Source organism: Hyperoodon ampullatus (assembly GCF_949752795.1).
Source record: "Hyperoodon ampullatus genome assembly, chromosome: 1".
Taxonomy (NCBI): domain Eukaryota; kingdom Metazoa; phylum Chordata; class Mammalia; order Artiodactyla; family Ziphiidae; genus Hyperoodon; species Hyperoodon ampullatus.
Window position 1 is genome coordinate 116,559,291 of NC_136914.1, and position 19,010 is coordinate 116,578,300.

The 19,010-nt window shown below is 38.2% G+C and overlaps 1 protein-coding gene across 2 annotated transcripts in view; it reads right to left on the reverse strand.

Moving 5' to 3' along the window:
- The window catches only part of RYR2 (ryanodine receptor 2), a gene marked incomplete at both ends in the record, with an annotated part of 724,637 nt that overhangs the window by 238,639 nt on the left and 466,988 nt on the right, over positions 1–19,010 (reverse strand). For both annotated transcript variants that reach the window (XM_079725493.1, XM_079725494.1), the window contains 6 exons: positions 1,618–1,704; positions 2,068–2,227; positions 4,288–4,448; positions 5,986–6,100; positions 7,945–8,297; positions 8,916–9,124. In XM_079725493.1, coding sequence (XP_079581619.1) covers positions 1,618–1,704; positions 2,068–2,227; positions 4,288–4,448; positions 5,986–6,100; positions 7,945–8,297; positions 8,916–9,124 — 1,085 coding nt within the window. The remainder of the gene's footprint in view (positions 1–1,617; positions 1,705–2,067; positions 2,228–4,287; positions 4,449–5,985; positions 6,101–7,944; positions 8,298–8,915; positions 9,125–19,010) is intronic.

The window sequence follows — 19,010 nt, forward strand, 5'->3', positions numbered from 1 at the left end:
CAAAATACTATGGCTTCTTCCATCATTTTACTGAAATTTTTCTGGAAAGGTCACTAAAGCCCTCCTACTTAACAAAAAATCACAGATTCCTTTAGTCCATATTGTATTGGCTCTTCTGGGGCAGGTGGAATCTCATTTTACAAAGGCAGAAACTGAGCTCACATGGTTTAAGAAATATGTCCAAGGTCGCTGAGCCAGCATGGTAAAACTGTCTACTAAATTCACCCTGAGGGGTGCCCAGCATCTCATTGTTTACAATTGCGAATTTCAATTCAATTCCTTTTCCTGAATTTCAGCAGGCTCTTCTGCTTGTTGTTGTATTAGTATCCCTTGGCTGGCCAAACTAAAATTATTCAAATTAATCCTTTTCAGATTAACATATACACACTACTATACATAAAATAGATAACCGACAATGACCTACTGTATAGCACAGGGAACTATACCCAATATTTTGTAATATCCTATAAGGGAAGAGAATCTGAAGGAGTACACACACACACATAACTGAATCACCATGCTGTACACCTGAAACTAACATGACATTGTAAATCAACTATACTTTAATTTTAAAAAAAGTCCACCCCCAAAAAAAGTTAAAAAAAAGAAAAAAAATTAATCTTTGATTCTTCATTCTCCTTGAGCACCAAATCCAATTTCAACAAATCCTATTAATCCAATTCACTGACAAATTCTGTTAATCTCTCCCCTAAAACATCTTCTTATGTATCACTCTCTCTCTATGATGACTTTCATGAATCTCATCATCTTCCCCCATGTGGACAATAACAAATTCTTGATAGATAATTATTACTGCCTGCTCTCATTCTTTTGAGGGCAGATATTTCTCCACATTACTACCAACCTATTTTCCCAAAACAGGTTTGATTATACTCAATCCCCTGCTTCAAATTTCCAGTAAGGCACCACTGCCTAGGGAATAGGTGTACACTTCTTAATATGGCATTTAAGGCCTTTTCAACTTGGACTACCTTCCATCCATATTCATCTCTAGCCACACCCCAGAAACATCCTTTGTTACAGTCACACTGAATTTCTTAACCTTCAGCACTTTCATGCCTATGTATTTTCACTTTCTCTCACCCTCTGTCTAGAATGCCCTCTCCTAGCAAATGTACCCTGAGACCTGTAATTCAACAGTTAAGAATCAACCTAAATGTCATCTCCTCTTTCAGCTTTACCTGATCCACCCCATCCTACTTAGTTGTCCTTTCACTTATGTTCCCAGAGTACTCAATACCTGCCACTCTTGCATTTACCACAATGTAGCATACTTTCAGCTCTTCAAGCCCGTTCACTAGCTTACCTGTGAGTTCAGTGATTACTGAGGTGTATGTAATGTGGCATTTGTGTTCTGTACAAGCCTAGTTTTATTGAATAATATACTTAAGATAACCAAAGAAAACCCTTTCTAATTACTTATGTTACCCTAGTGACCTTAACGAGATTACAGAATTTTCAAATATGGAAACTTTTAAAGAATGATTTATGTGATTAATATCAGTACTAATAAAGTATGGAATTAATTGAAGAAGTAAATGCTATTTCCTAACAAAAAACAACCCAAATATAATACCAAGAATGAGTCTTTCTTACCTTTATCCTTCCCAACTCAAACTGAAAAACGTTGGGACTTGTAGCTTGCGCAAAAACTGCAGGAAATAATTTTGTACTTGGTTCCACCTTAAATAATCAAATGAATTTAATAATATTAGTAAAGGAAGGAACACACAAAAAAATACATTTTCCTCCTAACACCTAAGAAACACTTTACAGAAAAAGACTTTTTCTTCCTCTCATGCAGATATTCTCTTTCAATAATTATTTGGAATATTTCATTTCAGGACTATGTGAACATTTTTGGAGGAATGTACTGTTTACTCTGAAGGGCTTATGGCACTGTTATTACTCCAACAGAAGTAAAAATACAGAATTGACTCATTTGTGTTTTCATTTCCTTCTAGCTTATAATTTACTTGTGTTCTCCCCTCTAATGGAGATAAAGGTTTCCTCCCTGGAAGCACAAGGCCATCCCTGACCGCATACCTGATAGTATGTGCTCAGCTCCTTGCCATTGGCCGTGAAGGTGAGCAGCCCACTGGCAGTGTCCACCACGCAGCCAATCTCCAGGCCGTTGTTGTTGCGTCCTTGCCCGGGGCTCAGGCTCTCACCCGCACACACCATATAGCAGTTGCTGCGTTTGATGCTGAATTGCAAAAAAAAAACATGTTTATCTTTGAACAAGCACAGGTAGCGTGGAAAGCATGGACGTCCGGCAAACTAAACCTAAGTTATGCTGTGCAAGCAACAAGCTCATGCTGAAATGGGACAGGTGTACAGTGGGCCCGATTCGGTGATTCTGAGCAAAACTCCATTGACTTCAGTGGACATTCTGAGTCAGGTCTTCCAATCTCTCAATTTCACACCTAATGAAGACGGGTCGACGAGTTGGAACCAAGGATAAGAACTGACCTGCATCTTCCCTCCAAAAACTCAAACCAAACTGGACCTTTTTCTGAGGTTCAAAAAAGTTTAACTATGATAAAGCAGAAACTAACACACACACACACACACACACACACACAAAGTTTAACTATGTAATAATCATCCAAATTGGTAATTTTCATTCTCATGGCTTTTTTTTAACATCTTTATTGGAGTATAATTGCTTTACAATGGTGTGTTAGTTCCTGCTTTATAACAAAGTGAATCAGCTATAAATATACATACAACCCTATATCTCATCTCCTCCCTCTTATGTCTCCCTCCCACCCTCCCTTTCCCACCCCTCTAGGTGGTCACAAATCTCGTGGGTTTTTTTTTTTTTTTAACCACTTGTTCTGAGATGAGAAGCACCTGTTTCTGAACACTATCAAAGTCTTTAGGCCAATTCTATGTGAGCTGTCAGTGATTCGACAGATATAAAATTTGGCTAAATTTAAGCCCCTTTCTGGACAATTCCTGGTGATCTGTTATGAGAGACAGACTTAGCTGGGAAGTGCACAAGATCTGTGGTATAAACAACAAACCCCACCTGAGTTTCACTCTCAACAAAACCTTTACCAGAGATAGTAGCAAACTTAAGTGATTTGAGTTTCACCTCCTTCCCTTTCTCTACTCCTGTGCAGTGCATGTATGAATGAGGCTGGCAAAAAGGGCAAACACAGGCAAGTGGGAGGAAAAGAGCAAGAAGGCGGAGATAAAGTCAGTTTCTGAATAGTCAAAAGATGGCTGTGTTTCTATGCTCTATTTATGTAAGATTCAACAACTTCCCTAGCCTGTATTTCCTACACCAAAAACATCAGTCAGATATCATATCCCTTTATTATCTCCTTTCATTGTCCCCATCTCTGAAACTCAAATATATCCCTCAGAATATTCCTGGAAACAGGTGGTTTGGGGCCCCCCCTACTGACGTAAAGCACTGTTCATTGGAGAATTTCTGCTAGGCTCACTGTCTCAAGTGCTAAGTTCACTGCGGTTCAAGTGTTACAACCTGAAAGCAGGGGAGGGAGCTTCCGGTCACCAAAAATGATGGTGCAGGTATAAAAGAAAAGCAACATTATGGGGGGGGCTCTTTCTAGGAGACCCATCACAGCAGATCAGAGAGGATGCACGGGCACACAAAGTAGATACAGATGGCCAGATCTTCTCTTGTCTTATTCTGCAAGGAAGATAGCCTTCTTCACTTTTTTGAAGTTTGGTTTGAGTTTGGTTTGTTTTATAAATGAAAAAGGATGGCACAGAAACTGTAACTGACTTACCCAAAGCCACACAGCGAGTCAATGGCAAAGCTGAGGAAAGAACCCACGGCTCCTCAGTCTGAGTTCGAATGCGTCCACCTGGTCTAAACCACTAGCCCACACTGTCTTCACCTTTTTCTCCCCACCTCCTAACCAGTTCCCAAGGTACAGATCAGACCACAGGTTAAATGCCTCACAGTCACCCGTCTCTAATCCTCAAACAATGGCTAAGTAATGGTAACCCAAGTCATTAGTCGTGTGCGATGTCACCTGAAGGAATATATGATTATTACCCCAAAAAGATGCACTGCTCTTACTTTATAAGATTTTGCACTTTTAATATATTCAGATTCCTTACTGGCTTGTATGAGTAACAAAAAGGACATGGACATTAACGGTCTGATTACACTGTTCCTATAAACAGAATATTATCTTGGACATAAAATCCAAGAGAAAAAAAATGCCTAGGTTTATCAACATTTTTATCAAATGTCATTCATGTAAGAAATCGAGGAAAACCAACCTTTCATGCACCTTTCCTTTTTCATCTCCTAGAGTCACGGTCACTGTACGAACTCTGTCCAAGTCAAAGCCTGTATCATACTGATGGAAATCGGATGTGATCCAGCCCACCCAGACGTTGGCAGGTTCTTGTCCAGGAAAGATTCTCACTGAGTAATAGTACTGTCGAGATAGCAACACCAAGTATTGGTGAAGTAAAAAGAAACAAAACTTTGACTTGCAATGTCTAAGAAGATATGTCTTTGTTTAAAATCGTTTGGCATATTTGCAGCAACATAGATGCAACTAGAGATTATCATACTAAATGCAGTAAGTCAGAAAGAGAAAGACAAACACCATATGATATCACTTAGTTTGGAATCTAAAATATGACACAAATGAACCTATCTATGGAACAGAAAGAGAATCATGGACATAGAGAACAGACTGGGGATTGCCAAGGGGAGGGGGGTGGGAGAGGGATGGATTGAGAGTTTGGAATTAGCAGATACAAACTGGTATATGTAGAAAGGATAAACAAGAAGGTCCTACTGTATAGCACAGTATAGGGAACTATATTCAATATCTTGTAATGAACATAATGGAAAAGAATCTGAAAAAAATATTGGCTTGGCCAAAAAGTTCATTTGGGTTTTTCTGTAACATCTTATGGAAAAACCCGAACAAACTTTTTGGTCAATGCAATATACACAAATGTATAACTGAATCACTTTGCTGTACACCTGAAACTAACACAGCATTGTTAATCAACTATACCTCAATAAAAAAGAAAATAATAGTATATTCCATACTAATAATAGTATATTCAATTATGCTATAACAACAACAACAAAACCCAAAGCTTAAAGCAGCAAAAAAAAAAAAAAAAATCCTTTGGCCTAAGTAAAATGTTATAGGCACAAAGGACTGACGTGGCGAAGGAAAAGTCTTAAAACAGAGATCCTGAATTATTGCAGAAATAATGGGAAAAAGAGAAAAGACTATCTGAGCAAAAGATGGTCTGAAGCTTTTTATACTTCCAAGTATGAATGGATGGGGGAGTACATATATAGTATGTTTATGTGATAAAATCATCAGTCCATTACACGGGTAAGCTTTGAATTCTTCAAGCTGACACAAGAACAATAATCTATGCTACAGCTTTTATACCTGTTTTATACCTTGAATATGCTATCACTAACATAATATTTTGAACCCTTAAAATCACTTTGAAATAGTTCAGATCTGATACGTGAAAGTCAAGTTCAAATATGGGGGAACTCTAAAAGGGACACAGCTATATATTTTTTTTCCATTTGGTGTTTTATGAGAAGTGCTTTAAAAATTCAAAATGGCAGACAGCACACCTTGACCTCTAACAAAGTATGATAAATGATCTTGCAGACATATCACTGAGACAAAAGAAACTGCAAAATGTACTTGGAAAACTTAAGTGGCAAATAAAGTGCTGTCAAGAAAGAGGAGAACAAAATCAGGACTGAGGGGGCCATTAAGGATTATTTTTCCTAAAATAGCTCTCTTACTGCATAATATCCATTAGAATATACATACATCTTTCAACTTTTCAGTCCCCAAGATATAAGTGAATAATTATTTTAAAAATAAGCTTGCTAAATAGTACGAATCATGTTAACTATTTGAAATGCAGAGCATGATCACTGACAAATAGAAATAAATGACAAAAGATGCAACCTCATACCGTGGACGTTTGCATCAAGTAATCATAGTCATCCCTCTCATCTGCCAGGACGTCTTCTGTGAGTCTTGCAGAATGGCTGGTGCTGTAATCTGGCTTTGTCCTTCTAAGCAAAAATCTGGAATATAGTAGAGGACTAGGAATAAGCAACATTAAAATGTTCTGCCTATCTCAAATATAAACATATAATTAACTTAGTAGAGTGGTTGTCAGCCAGGATGATTAGCTCCCAAGAGGACATCTGGCAATATCTGGAGATATTTTTGGTTGTCACAACTTGGTGGGGGAGGGGTGCCACTAGCATCTACTGGTGGAGGGATCCTGCTAACCATCCTACAATGCACAAGGCAGACGCTTACAATAAATAATTATCTAACCCAGAGTGGCAATAGTGTTGAGGTTGAGAATTTCATATTTAGTGTAAGAAAGGATGCTAAAACAATCTACCTTCTTATCCATTCAAAAGTACTATTTAGAGAGAATACTCTAAGGTTCAACCAGTAATGTAAATATAAACATCTTAAAAACTAACTCTTGGGAGAAAATACAAATCATATATCTGATAAGGTTAACATCTAGAATATACAAAGAATTCCTACAACTCAGCAACAAAAATGCAAATGACCCAATCAACAAATGGGCCAAGAACTTGAATAGACATTTCTCCAAACATGTTATACAAATGAGCAATAAGCATATGAAAAGATGCTCAACATCACTAATCATCAGGGAAATGGAAATCAAAACTACAATGTGATATCACTTCACACCCATTAGGATGGTTACTATCAAATAACCAGAAAGTAACAAGGGTTGACAAGGACTTGGAGAAATTGGAACCCTTGTGCAGTGCTGATGGGATTGTAAAATGGTACAACTGCTATGGAATACAATATAAATTTTTTTCCTCAAAAATTTAAATATAGGGCTTCCCCGGTGGCGCAGTGGTTAAGAACCCACCTGCCAATGCAGGGGACATGGGTTTGAGCCCTAGTCCAGGAAGATCCCACATGCCATGGAGCAACTAAGTCCGTGCACTACAACTACTGAGTTTGCGCTCTAGAGTCCGCGAGTTACAACTACTGAAGCCCGTGTGCCTAGAGCCCGTGCTCTGCAACAAGAGAAGCCACTGTAATGAGAAGCCGGCGCACCGAACCAAAGAGTAGCCCCCGCTCACTACAACTAGAGAAAAGCTCACTCGCAGCAACGAAGACCCAACGCAGCCAAAAAAATAAATAAATAAAATAAATAAATTTATTTAAAAAAAAATTTAAATACAGAAGTACCAGGCATCCCAGGTCCGGGTATATATCCAAAAGAATTGAAAGTAGGGTTGTGAAAAGATATTTGCACACCCAAGTTCTTAATAGCATGATTCACAATAACCAAGAGGTGGAATCACCCTAAATGTCCATCACTGGATGAATGGATAAACAAAATGTGGTGTATATACACACACTGGAATATCATTCAGCCTTAAAAAGGAAGGGAATTCTGACATATGTTACAACACATATGAACTTTGAGGACATTAAGCTACATGAGATAAGTCAGTCACAAAAAGACAAATACTGTATGATTTCATTTATATGAGGTATTTAAGCAGTCAAATTCATAGAAACAAAAAGTAAAATGGTGATGACCAGGGGCTGGGGAAGGTTGGAAAAGGCAAGTTATTTCATGGACCCGTGTACAGCAAAAAAAAAAAAATAATAATAGAAAAAGTAACTCTTTAGATAGATTGTTAGTGGTAACAAATTAGATGGCCAACAGGCTGCTTTTCCTTCTGTAGAATCCTTGGTACATAAAGAAGGAGGAAGAGGAAGAAAAAATTGACCTTGGAAATCCCTTACCCACTATTACCCTCTCCTGTGATCCCCTAACGTAATAACTACATATTTAAAATCATTAAAAAATTAAAATTAAAAAAAAATTTAAAATCATTTTGCATGTATCAATGACCTTTGTTTCAGACGAGAGGGCTTTTCCTGAGCATAATCTTTGTGGTTGTTAAACTCTGGTTTTGTAGCTTCTTTGTCTTTGTCCACTCGATCTGGCACCAGATGGCCATGAGCTGTCTTCATTAGAACCTCAAAGTCTGAATCCACATCATAATCCTCCAAATCATTCTTGGGCCCAAAGAGACTGGCGCCAGGGATCCCTCCAGCCGCAGTCTTGGAGAAGACCTCCGCGCACTCGATGGGCATGCTCAGACGATAAAACATGATATCCGTGCTGCTGTTTTGAGAGCCAAAGGACTTCTGAGTGACCTTTAAACACGGGGAACTGTCGATGGTGCCGTCTATTCTGGTCACCTAACAAATGAAGACGTGATTGTTCAAATGCTCATCACTGTCAGTTTCCTGATTCTAAAACCCTAACGTGCATCACACCTTTACAACACAAAACATGGCCCGCCCATGGCATAATTTCATAAATGAGATCATTAAATTGCTGTGTTACAGACATACTCACAGTTCTGTTTCTAACTCAGAAGATGATTTGGGAAATTCATGTTAAAACTGTATATATTCAGATTGAGCCTGACACTGCCTACATAAGAAAAGAAGTATATACAGTTGACCCTTGAACACCGCAGGTTTGAACTGCCTGGATCCACTTATATGTGGATATTTTTCAATAGTAAATACTACAGCACTACATAATCCATGACTGGCTGAAACCGTGGATACAGAGGGCCGACTATAAATTATATGCAGATTAACCCCGAAGTTGTTCGAGGATTAACTGTAGGTAATCAGTCTAATCAGCCTCTCAGAAGTACCTAAAATCAGAGGGTAATCCTGTCCTTAGATTCTCCTACAGTGGAACACATCAGAGACATCATTTTAAGGAAATGCCAGCAACTGTCCAAGTAGGAACACCCACTCCTGGTTTTTGGCAATGGTCTGATTTTTAAAGGAAAAGCAAACCTCAATATGTTCATGGTTTGATGGAACTTGGAGAAACTGAGGAAGCCTCTTGCTTAGCCACATGGTAATATCCCTGTTCGTGTTAACGGCAAATGGTTCATAGCCCTCTTGTAAGCCACAGATGGTGAAATATTTCAAGGTGCTGACATCCTTTCCAAAGTTCATCCTGCCCACTTGAGCCACTCCAAGGCTACATACAGGTATGAATCCTGGGAAGAAAAAAAATACATCAAAATCTTCAGTATCATTCGTATAAGATCCTTTTAGCATGGAATCACCAAAAGTATTGCTCTAAAACTCTTACCTTTGTGAGAACCGTTGCCCTGAGGTAAAAACAATAGTGGGGTAAAGAGACCACGGACACTAAGTATTAAATGTGAGGATCAGAAGACCAGTATTTGCTCTTGGCATCATAATTCCTTAAATGCAGGCCTGAGCTAAGTCCCTTCTTCCACCCTGGACTTCTGTAAAATGAGGTAACTACTAAGCGGCCCCGAGTCCTCTGGAAATCCTGGGGACCAAAACCCCCTCCTCACAGCCTCCCAGCTCCGAAGTGCAGGTGACTCTCTTGCAGAGGGAAAATGAGAAAGAAGTTAAGTGCCAAAGCGCATTGCCAAAGAGCCTGAAATGTGCAAACATCAAATACAGCCGAGCTTTACATGTAACTCAAAGAAGAAGAAAAAAAAAAGGATTGGAGGCCACATTTTTAAAGGTGTTCGTTCACTTGTAGCTGCTTTTGATCTTTGAAGAGAATTTTGCCTCTTTTTTTTCCCCTAGGGTACCCTAGATCTAAGCGTAGAAAATATACATATAAATAAGAATTCAGAAGTAGCTGCTAAAATCCTACTGAAACTCCTCCATCTGTCCCTTTCCCTTCAATGTCACTGTTGGTATAGATTAAGCAGGGTAATGTAAAATTAACATAAATAGCTAAGATAAGAAATCGAAAAGTTAAAAGTTAACAAGAAACTAAATCAAAAGCAACAGCAATGAGCAATGAAGAAAAAAAATATTTCAATGTGTGGCAGGGATGGTTAATCTTTCCACTATTAAATAAAAAGGGGAAACTACATTAATTATGTTAATTGTTTGAGTTCTTTGGAATCAACTGTCTGGTAAGGGGATGAGACGATACTTTTCAGTGGAGGGGGCATTTACCTACTCTTCATATCTTTCTGTAATATTTTACATGAAAGTTCAAGTAGTCAGCACAATAAACAAGGTCAGTATTGGGATGCAGACTACAAATTAGAGGATCTAACTTGCAGATCAAAAAAGCAGGGGATCCTCAGAATAAGCTGACAGATTTCTACCATTATGATGTCCATTTCTTTCCTTGTTGAAATTAGTGGCAGTGAAAGCAATGTATAACTCTCAAGACAGCATAAGACAATAGAAATTACATCTGATAATTCATAATGATTTTATCCAGTTTGTATCATCAATATATATTTAAATAAACAGTTGAATCATAGCATTACCAACCGGGAAGCAAGAACACATCCAGCTGGGTTCAAGGAAGTGTGAATGATGAGTTTCTAGCTAAAACTAAAAAAGCCACAGCTGTGTCTGCAGCTGTGCCAGCTCTTGATGCAGTAGTCAAGGAAAGTTGTCTTAAATAAGTGTCCCCAAAGGAATCAAAGAAAAGGATTGGATAAATGCAATAGATCTGAGACAGCTTGAACTACATTTGCACAAACTGGAAAACCTAACATTCATTTGACATAAACTAGGGGATACCAAGGCAGAAACATCTCTGCTGATGCTAAACATTTTTCTTTCTAACCACTTTATATGTAGTTGGAGTTCCTACTCTAAAAGTGAAGTTACTGGATACCTTTAAATATCTGTAGAGTAGATCTTTGGGTGTTCGTTATTTTAATATCTGAACTTTTCTGTATGTCTGATATATTTTCATCTAAAAAATCAAGTATTTAGTGTTGTACTCAAAGATTTGTGTCCTAAACTGTTCACTATGGCTATGTATACAATCATAGAATACTGTTTGGACAATAAATATGTGTTTTTCTTTTCCTGGAGATGGTATACTACTTAGCTTTTGAAAATCTGGTTTTCAAAGGTTCATTAATATATAGGAAAATATTCACAGTATGTATTATTTCGAGAAAGAAGGATGGAACATATGGCTTATTTTTAAAGATGCAAAAACACCAGAAGGGGTTTTTTTAAATCAAAAAAGTTTCAGAATGGTGGAATTTTTAATGCTTTTTCCCTCTTTTTATCTCTTTCAATTTAACAATTCTTTTCAATGAATATGTATTTTATGATGACAACAAACGACAGCCTTCGTAAAAATAAAATATTCATTTAAGGAAATGGGATATACCTACATCTTTCTCGTATAGAAAGGTGGAAGAATGATGTGGATATAAAATGGTCCAAACAACATGTTCTTCAAGTTGCTGAAGTTCAAGTTCTCATTGCTAGTGAGTGTGCAGTGAGCTCGGTACCAATCTTGCCAATAAAATTACACTAGTACAGGAGTGCTGAAAAGTGATTTAGCAATATGCATTAAGACACTTTCACCTATGCATTTCTTTATCCAACAGACGTTTATTGAGCAGCTACTGTGTGCCAGAAACAGGGAATACTAGGTCACTAACACAGACCCAGCTAAATGTTCTCATAGTCTAATACGGTGGGGAGACAAGCAAAGAAGTAATAAAATAAGCTACTGACCCATCTAAAAAGAGGGAGTGCTAAGAGCCGAGGAAGAGTAGAGAGATCAACTCAGGAAGATTTTGCAGAAGAGTCACCATCTAAGTAGAGGGCAGACAGGCAGTCCTGGGAAATGACTAAGAACAGGGACTTTGGAATCCAAGAGACCTGGATTCAAGTTTCAGCTCCACCACTTCTTGGCAAGTTACTTAAATTCCCTAAGCTTTAATCCTTTCTTTTGTAATATCTACCCACTAGGGTTATGGTTTTAAAAACAAGATCCTGTATGTATAGTGCTTAATATATATGCTCACTAAACTCAATTTTAAATGGAAAAAAAAGAGGTAAAAGAAACTAAACAGGGCCTCCCTGGTGGCGCAGTGGTTGAGAGTCCGCCTGCCGATGCAGGGGATACGGGTTTGTGCCCCGGTCTGGGAGGATCCCATATGCCGCGGAGCGGCTGGGCCCGTGAGCCATGGCCGCTGAGCCTGCGCGTCCGGAGCCTGTGCTCCGCAACGGGAGAGGCCACGACAGTGAGAGGCCCGCGTACCACAAAAAAAAAAAAAAAACTAAACAGGTGTAATAAGAGAATGGTTAATTATGATACATACATAAGATTAAATAGGTGTAGTCATTAAAAGTCATGTTCAGGGCTCACCAAAATAAAACTATACAGGGAGGTAAAACTAACATGGCAACATTTAAAAACTGGTGATTCCAGGTGAAGCGTACACAGGTGTACATTGCACTATTCTTGCACTTTTCTAAAAGGCTGACATTTCTCAAAATATGATATTGGTAAAAATACCACAAGTTATGCTTAAAATACTTTTATGCCTTAGGACAACATATTATATATAATATTAAGTTTAAAAAAGGTGGCAAAAATTATTTTTACATCTCAAACCTTTAAATGGGAGAAAAACACATTAAAAGTCAAATTTCTCTCTGGGTAGTGGGAATATAATTTTTAACCATTTTCTTATACTCCTTTGTATTTTCCAAATGCTCAAAAAGAATATATTAATTTTATGAAAGATAATAGATAATTTTTCATTAGCTTATAGCAGTAGATGGTTTTTTCACTGCTTTAGCGTTTTGGTCTCCTTTAAAGGAATTTATCTGCGAAAGTACATCCATAAGTAGAAATTATGCTTTTTTTTCTCTTTGTAATGTAAATGAAGTAGAACTTAATAAAAATTAAATTGTATTCTGACTTCAGAAGATGCAATTTTAATAGCTGTTATGATAATAAAACAACAGATATTTCTAAAAACTACATTTTTAAAATTAGCATATCACAGCAGGAACAACAACATGGCAATGGTATCAAAGCAGATAGAGAGTGGAGGAAAAACTCCAGGTACTTTTCAGTGGCCACATGGGAAAGGGCCAGGCCTCAGTCACTTCCATTTGGCCAATGCCCTGCAAATAAATGTGCTGACAACAGATGAAATGCTTACCACACAAGGCTCCCTAACAGCAGCTAATTCCCTGAGTGTTCATCTCAGTGACCCTTAACAACCATTCACTGAGACAGGAATCATTATTATCTTTTTCCAGTGATTTAAGTCCAATCTCGGCTTAAATCACAGCTAAGTGGCCAGAAAATAAACCCAGGTCTGCCAGATCTCAAGCTCCATGCTTTAATTCAGGCCTGTAATCACCAGAGAGTAGAGATTTTAGGTTTCCTGGACCATATGGTCTCTGTGAAAACTACTCAAGCCTGTGTTAGAGCACAAAAGCAGCCACAGACAGTATGTAAACAAAGGAGCATGGCTGTGTTCCAATAAAACTTTACTCACAAAAGCTGGCGGCAGGCTGGATGTGGCCCTCAGACATTAGTTTGCCAACTCCTGCTCTAAGTTTTCAATATTCAAACATTGTGTATCAGGTCCCTCCATTTGGCAAATATCTAAAGAACACCGACCAGGTACCAAGCACTATTCTAGGCACTGGAAATACAGCTGTGAACAGAACAAAAAGGAGTCCCTACCTTTCCGGAGCTTATCTTTATGTAGAGAAGGCAGATAAAGAATAAATAAATAGTTACCAATATACATAACACAATGTCAGGAAATCATAAATGCTATCAGGACTGATGGAATGTTTTGCCATGAATTACACAAGACAAGTTGATAAATGACCTCACTCTTAATCATTTCCCACAGCAAAACATGATAACTGAGGTTCAATTCTTTATTAGCTTGAGGTATGCTGAACACAAAAATATTCCAACCCAATTAAACAGACTTCCACAAATTCACACACAACCCCCGGCACAGGTGAAATGTTGGTCCTACCTTCCTGTCCTTTGTGTTCTCGATCTTCTATTCCAGTTATCTTAACTGACACCCTGCAAATAACAAAGTCTGATGTATCTAAGGGAAGTTTTCTTCCTGGCAGTGGGTCTTAAATTAGTACACATGAGTCCAATTGGTTACTTGGGCCTGTGCCAGACCCGCCCTAGCTATTTGTAAATCTGTTAAAACAGTAGCTACAGCTTACGGCTAAACTGCTTCCTCCAACAAAAGACAGATGGCTACAGCAAATTTTAACTTTCTCCGTTGAGAAGCCTCTTTGCTCCTGAGCAGAGGGGTGTGTTGGGAGCATGCAAGTCCAGCAAAAGAACTGGCAGTCACAGGATGTGGCGCTGAGAGGCCGGTGTGAAAAGAAGATAAAGCAGATCACAAGCATACCAGCTTTTCCTAAGAATATACGATCTCAGATTTCAAATTTTCTAAAATACAGATAGGAATCAACATTTACAAGCCAAACCAAACGGCCAAAAGCAGACAAAAATGGCCGATATTATACTAACATGTAAATTTGAGTTATTTGATCAGAAGGAAGGGTAACATTTACTGGTGGCATACTATTTGCCAGACAATGTATAAGCACTTTCCCATTCATTATTATTATTATCATGCTTTTTTTTTAAATTTGGCCACGTTGTGCGGCATGCAGGATCTTAGTTCCCCCACCAGGGATTGAACCCATGCCCCTTGCAGTGGAAGCATGGAGTCTTGACCACTGGACTGCCAGAGAAGACCTCCCACTTATTATTAAATATTAACCCCATTTTTCAAGATGAGGAAACAACTAAGATGTTAAATCATCTTGTCTAAGGTCCTACAGCTAGTTAAATGGGATGCTAAAAGTTGAATCAAGAATGCAGAGAAGGAGGGGGGCTTCCCTGGTGGCGCAGTGGTTGAAAGTCCGCCTGCCGATGCAGGGAACACGGGTTCGTGCCCCGGTCCAGGAAGATCCCACATGCCGTGGAGTGGCTGGGCCCGTGAGCCATGGCCGCTGAGCCTGTGCGTCCGGAGCCTGTGCTCCGCAACGGGAGAGGCCACAACAGTGAGAGGCCCGCGTACCGCAAAAAAAAAAAAAAAAATGCAGAGAAGGAGGGAAAAACAAAAACAAAAAACACTTGCCTTAGATTTTTGGGCTCTTTAGACTTGCAAGGGGCATGAAAAGACCATTTCCAATTAGTACAATTAGTATTTTTTTATTTTAAGGATATGAAAACAGAGGGGCTGGCCATTTGCCCAAGATCATATGGGAAGAATGATTTTCACAATAGGGTCTAGAACCCAGGGCTTCAGACATGATATTTGTTGCTTCTATTTCATGTTGGCTTCAAAAATGGATTAAGGAATTATGCTAAGTGAAGTCTTAGGGAATTTTCCATGATGCAAATGCATCTTTAGTGCATGGACTCTGTAACATCAATGCTGGCACAATAGGGACATTCCCATACTTTCTTCCTGGCTCTTGGTTTATTTCAGATAATCAAAGCAGTAGAATTTTTGTTTGACCTTGAATATCATTTTAAAGCCATCACATTCTTTCCACCAGTCCAAATCCAGAAAAAAAGAACGTTTAATATACACAGGGTTCTGACATCCTTTATTCTGATTCCTTGATCTTTTCAGTATAATTTAAACATTAAATCTTGCTGTTTGGCTCTATAGCATTCATAAATAATAAGCCATTGGTGTTGTAAATAAGCCATTGGTGTTGTACATCTGTATTACTCCTTCTAGTACCTCAAACATACATTCATTATATGCAAAACTGCCAATTTGCAGATAGGCTAGTATATACAGAAATTACCTCATTAACCACCTACCAACTTTATTCATTCTCAAAATGGTCTATAAGGTAGAAATTTCCTCTGTTCATCAATATATAAAATTTAACTGTCAATTAACTGATCAGTTTAGGCTAAGCAGTTTGATTTTCACTGAATTCCCCAATCATTTCACAATGAATTTCCCGAAACAACATGTTGTTTAGATTACATACACATAAGCTCAAAAGATGTATATTAAATAATAATCTGAAATTTAACACTAAGTATTAAAAATCTCCTCACTGCTTGAAGTATTCCATGAATGTAGTACATATTTAAGAGTTTCATTCGTGGAAATATCCAGAGTGTTTCTAGGATAGCTTCCCTTTCTGATTCCAGAGAAAACTATGAGACTGATTATGCTGGTTTCCATCATCTTCATACTCTTTAGAATTTGTCTACCACTTTATAACTGTCTTTATCTTCACTCAAAATATGTAGTGTCCCAACCCAATTCCCTGACTGTTTGAATTGCTCCACTGCAGTGAGTCATAGTCCTAACTTCTTCCTTCCTTCAAAAATAGTTTACTTTTAATTAGGGTGATTCCCAATAACGTTACTTTCCCGGGTCTGATACAAACCTAGGTCCCAGGTCTGTACCAACAGCAAGTTGTACAGAATGTCACTAGTGACAGAATGGACAGATGTTATGATGGAGCCAGGAAGGTAGGTATTTGGGACAGTACAGACCCAACCTTATTTCACACCGTGTTGACAGCTACTCTTCTGGATGAGCCATACACATCTGCCAAATAGTGCATATTTCAACTGAGGGTAAAAAGAATATTGTATTATAAGTATAGACTGATGGTTCTATATTCTGGTTTTTTCTTTCTTTTTTTTTTTTTTTTTTTTTTTTTTTTTTTTTTTGCGTTACATGGGCTTCTCACTGTTGTGGCCTCTCCCGTTGCGGAGCACAGGCTCCGGACGCGCAGGCTCAACGGCCATGGCTCACGGGCCCAGCCGCTCCGCGGCATGTGGGATCTTCCCAGACCGGGGCACGAACCCGTGTCCCCTGCATCGGCAGGCGGACTCTCAACCACTGCGCCACCAGGGAAGCCCTCTTTCTTTTTTTAAAGGCAGCAAAATAAAATCAATAATGGAAAGTTAACCCTCTCTTTTTCCTTAGAGGTCTTTTCTGCCTAAAGCTATGCAGGTATTTTAATTACAAAAATATTCTTCTGGTTTTCTGCCAAGGAAAGGAATTCCATGCAGTCTCAGCACCAGGAATTCAGTTTTGCTCACTGTCCTTTCAAGTGGCAGATACAGAATCAGAAGCATCCTTTCTGGATTTGATTAGAATCATTACAGGTGTAGAACCCGAGGGCCCTGAGATAATCTTTACTTACAGAAGAGCTGACAAGCTTGAAAAAGCTCCAGTGTAATGAGACATTTACACAACGCAAGATATATCCCAGAGCCTACTTTGTAAAACGCAGGTAACCTCCAGACAAAATAACTGTTCTTTCACCATCAGGCAAGATGTTATATGACTCTCTGCCTTGCTTTAAATTAAGGATATGATTAGTTCTTCAAATTACTGCTAACACTAAGCTCTTGCACATAAGAGTAAATTGAAAGTGGTTCTAGATGAGTATGGGATATAAGCGCAGAGGGGTCGTGTATTAGTTTCCTCGGGTTGCCATAGCAAAATACCACAGACATTTTCTTTATTCATTCATCTATCCATAGACACTTAGGTTGTTTCCATATCTTGGCTATTGTGAGTAATCCTGCAATTAACATGGGAGTGCAGAGATCTCCTTGAGATCCTAATTTCTATTCCTTCAGATCTATAGCCAGAAGTGGTTTTGCTGGAGCATATGGTAGTTATAGTTTTAATTTTTTGAGGAACCTCCATACTGTTTTCCACAGTGGCTGCACCAATTTACATTCCCACCAACAGTGCACCAGGGTTCCCTTTTCTCCACACCCTCACCAACATTTGTTACCTTCAGGTTTTTTTGACTATAAATGTTCTTACAGGTGTGAGATGATATCTCGTGTTTTTGACTTGCCCTTCCCTGGTGATTAGTGATGGAGAGCACTTTACATATCTGTTCAGTTTCTTTGACCATTTTTAAAATGGGTTATTTGTTTTTTGTTTGGTTGGTTTTGGTTTTGGTTTGTGCTACAGAGTTGCAGGAGTTCCTTATATATTTTGGAGTACCCTTTATGAGATATATGATTTGCAAATATTTTCTCCCATTCCATAGGTTGCCTTTTCGTTGTGTTCATGGTTTCCTTTGTTGTGCAGAAAGGTTTTAGTTTAATTCCACTTGTCCATTTTTCCTTTTGTTGACTTTTCTTGTGGTTGAAAAAATCACTGCCAAGGCCATTGTCAAATAGCTTCTCCCCTATATTTTCTTCTTCGGGTTTTACAGTTTCAAGTCTAATGTTTAAGTTTTTAACCCATTTTGAGTTGATTTTTGTGTATAGTCAAAAATCATGTTGTGCACAGTCACAAAAACATTTTCTGTGTGGTTCAAAATTAGATAAGGGTCCAATTTCATCCTTTGCATATGAATATCCTATTATCCCAACGCCAGTTATGAAAGAGATGACACTATCCTCACTATGCATTTTTGTTATGCTTGTCAAAGATCAGTTGACCATATATGATACATTTCATAGTAAAGTTTACCTCTCAATAAAGTTCAGTGATTTTCTCTGTAAAAGTATTGTACACCTTCTGTTAAAGTGATAACTAGTGATTACTGAAAACACCTGATGTTACTGTAAATGGTATCTTCTATTTAATTTAGTTTTCCAGGTTTTCTGTTAGCATAGAAATGCTACCTTGCTAAATGCTCCAGTTATTCCTAGTAATGTCTGTAGATTCTATAGGGTTTTCTCTGCAAATGATTAAATTATCTGCAAATAATTATAGATTGTTGTTCCTCTTATTCCAATTCTTAACATTTCCAATTTCTTTTTCTTGTCTATTACGAGTTTGAAAACCAATTTAGGACGAGAGCCTTTTTAGCACAAGAATAAACTAAAGTACTAAAAGAGTTTATAAATGCTCTATATTTAAATTCCTCTCACATCTATCTGTCTTTATATCTGTGCCATGCTTGATTTGGGATTTTTACCATCTTCATCATTTCTTCTTATTGCTACAGAGAATGTCAGCTCAGACATAAATATATTGGCTAGTAAAGCAATCAAAAGAACAATGTGGTAAGATATACAAAAATATATTTATTCTCTACTAGCCCTGTTCTTGTCCCCCACCTAACATGGTAAGAATCATCTCCACTGGGCTCCTGAGGAAG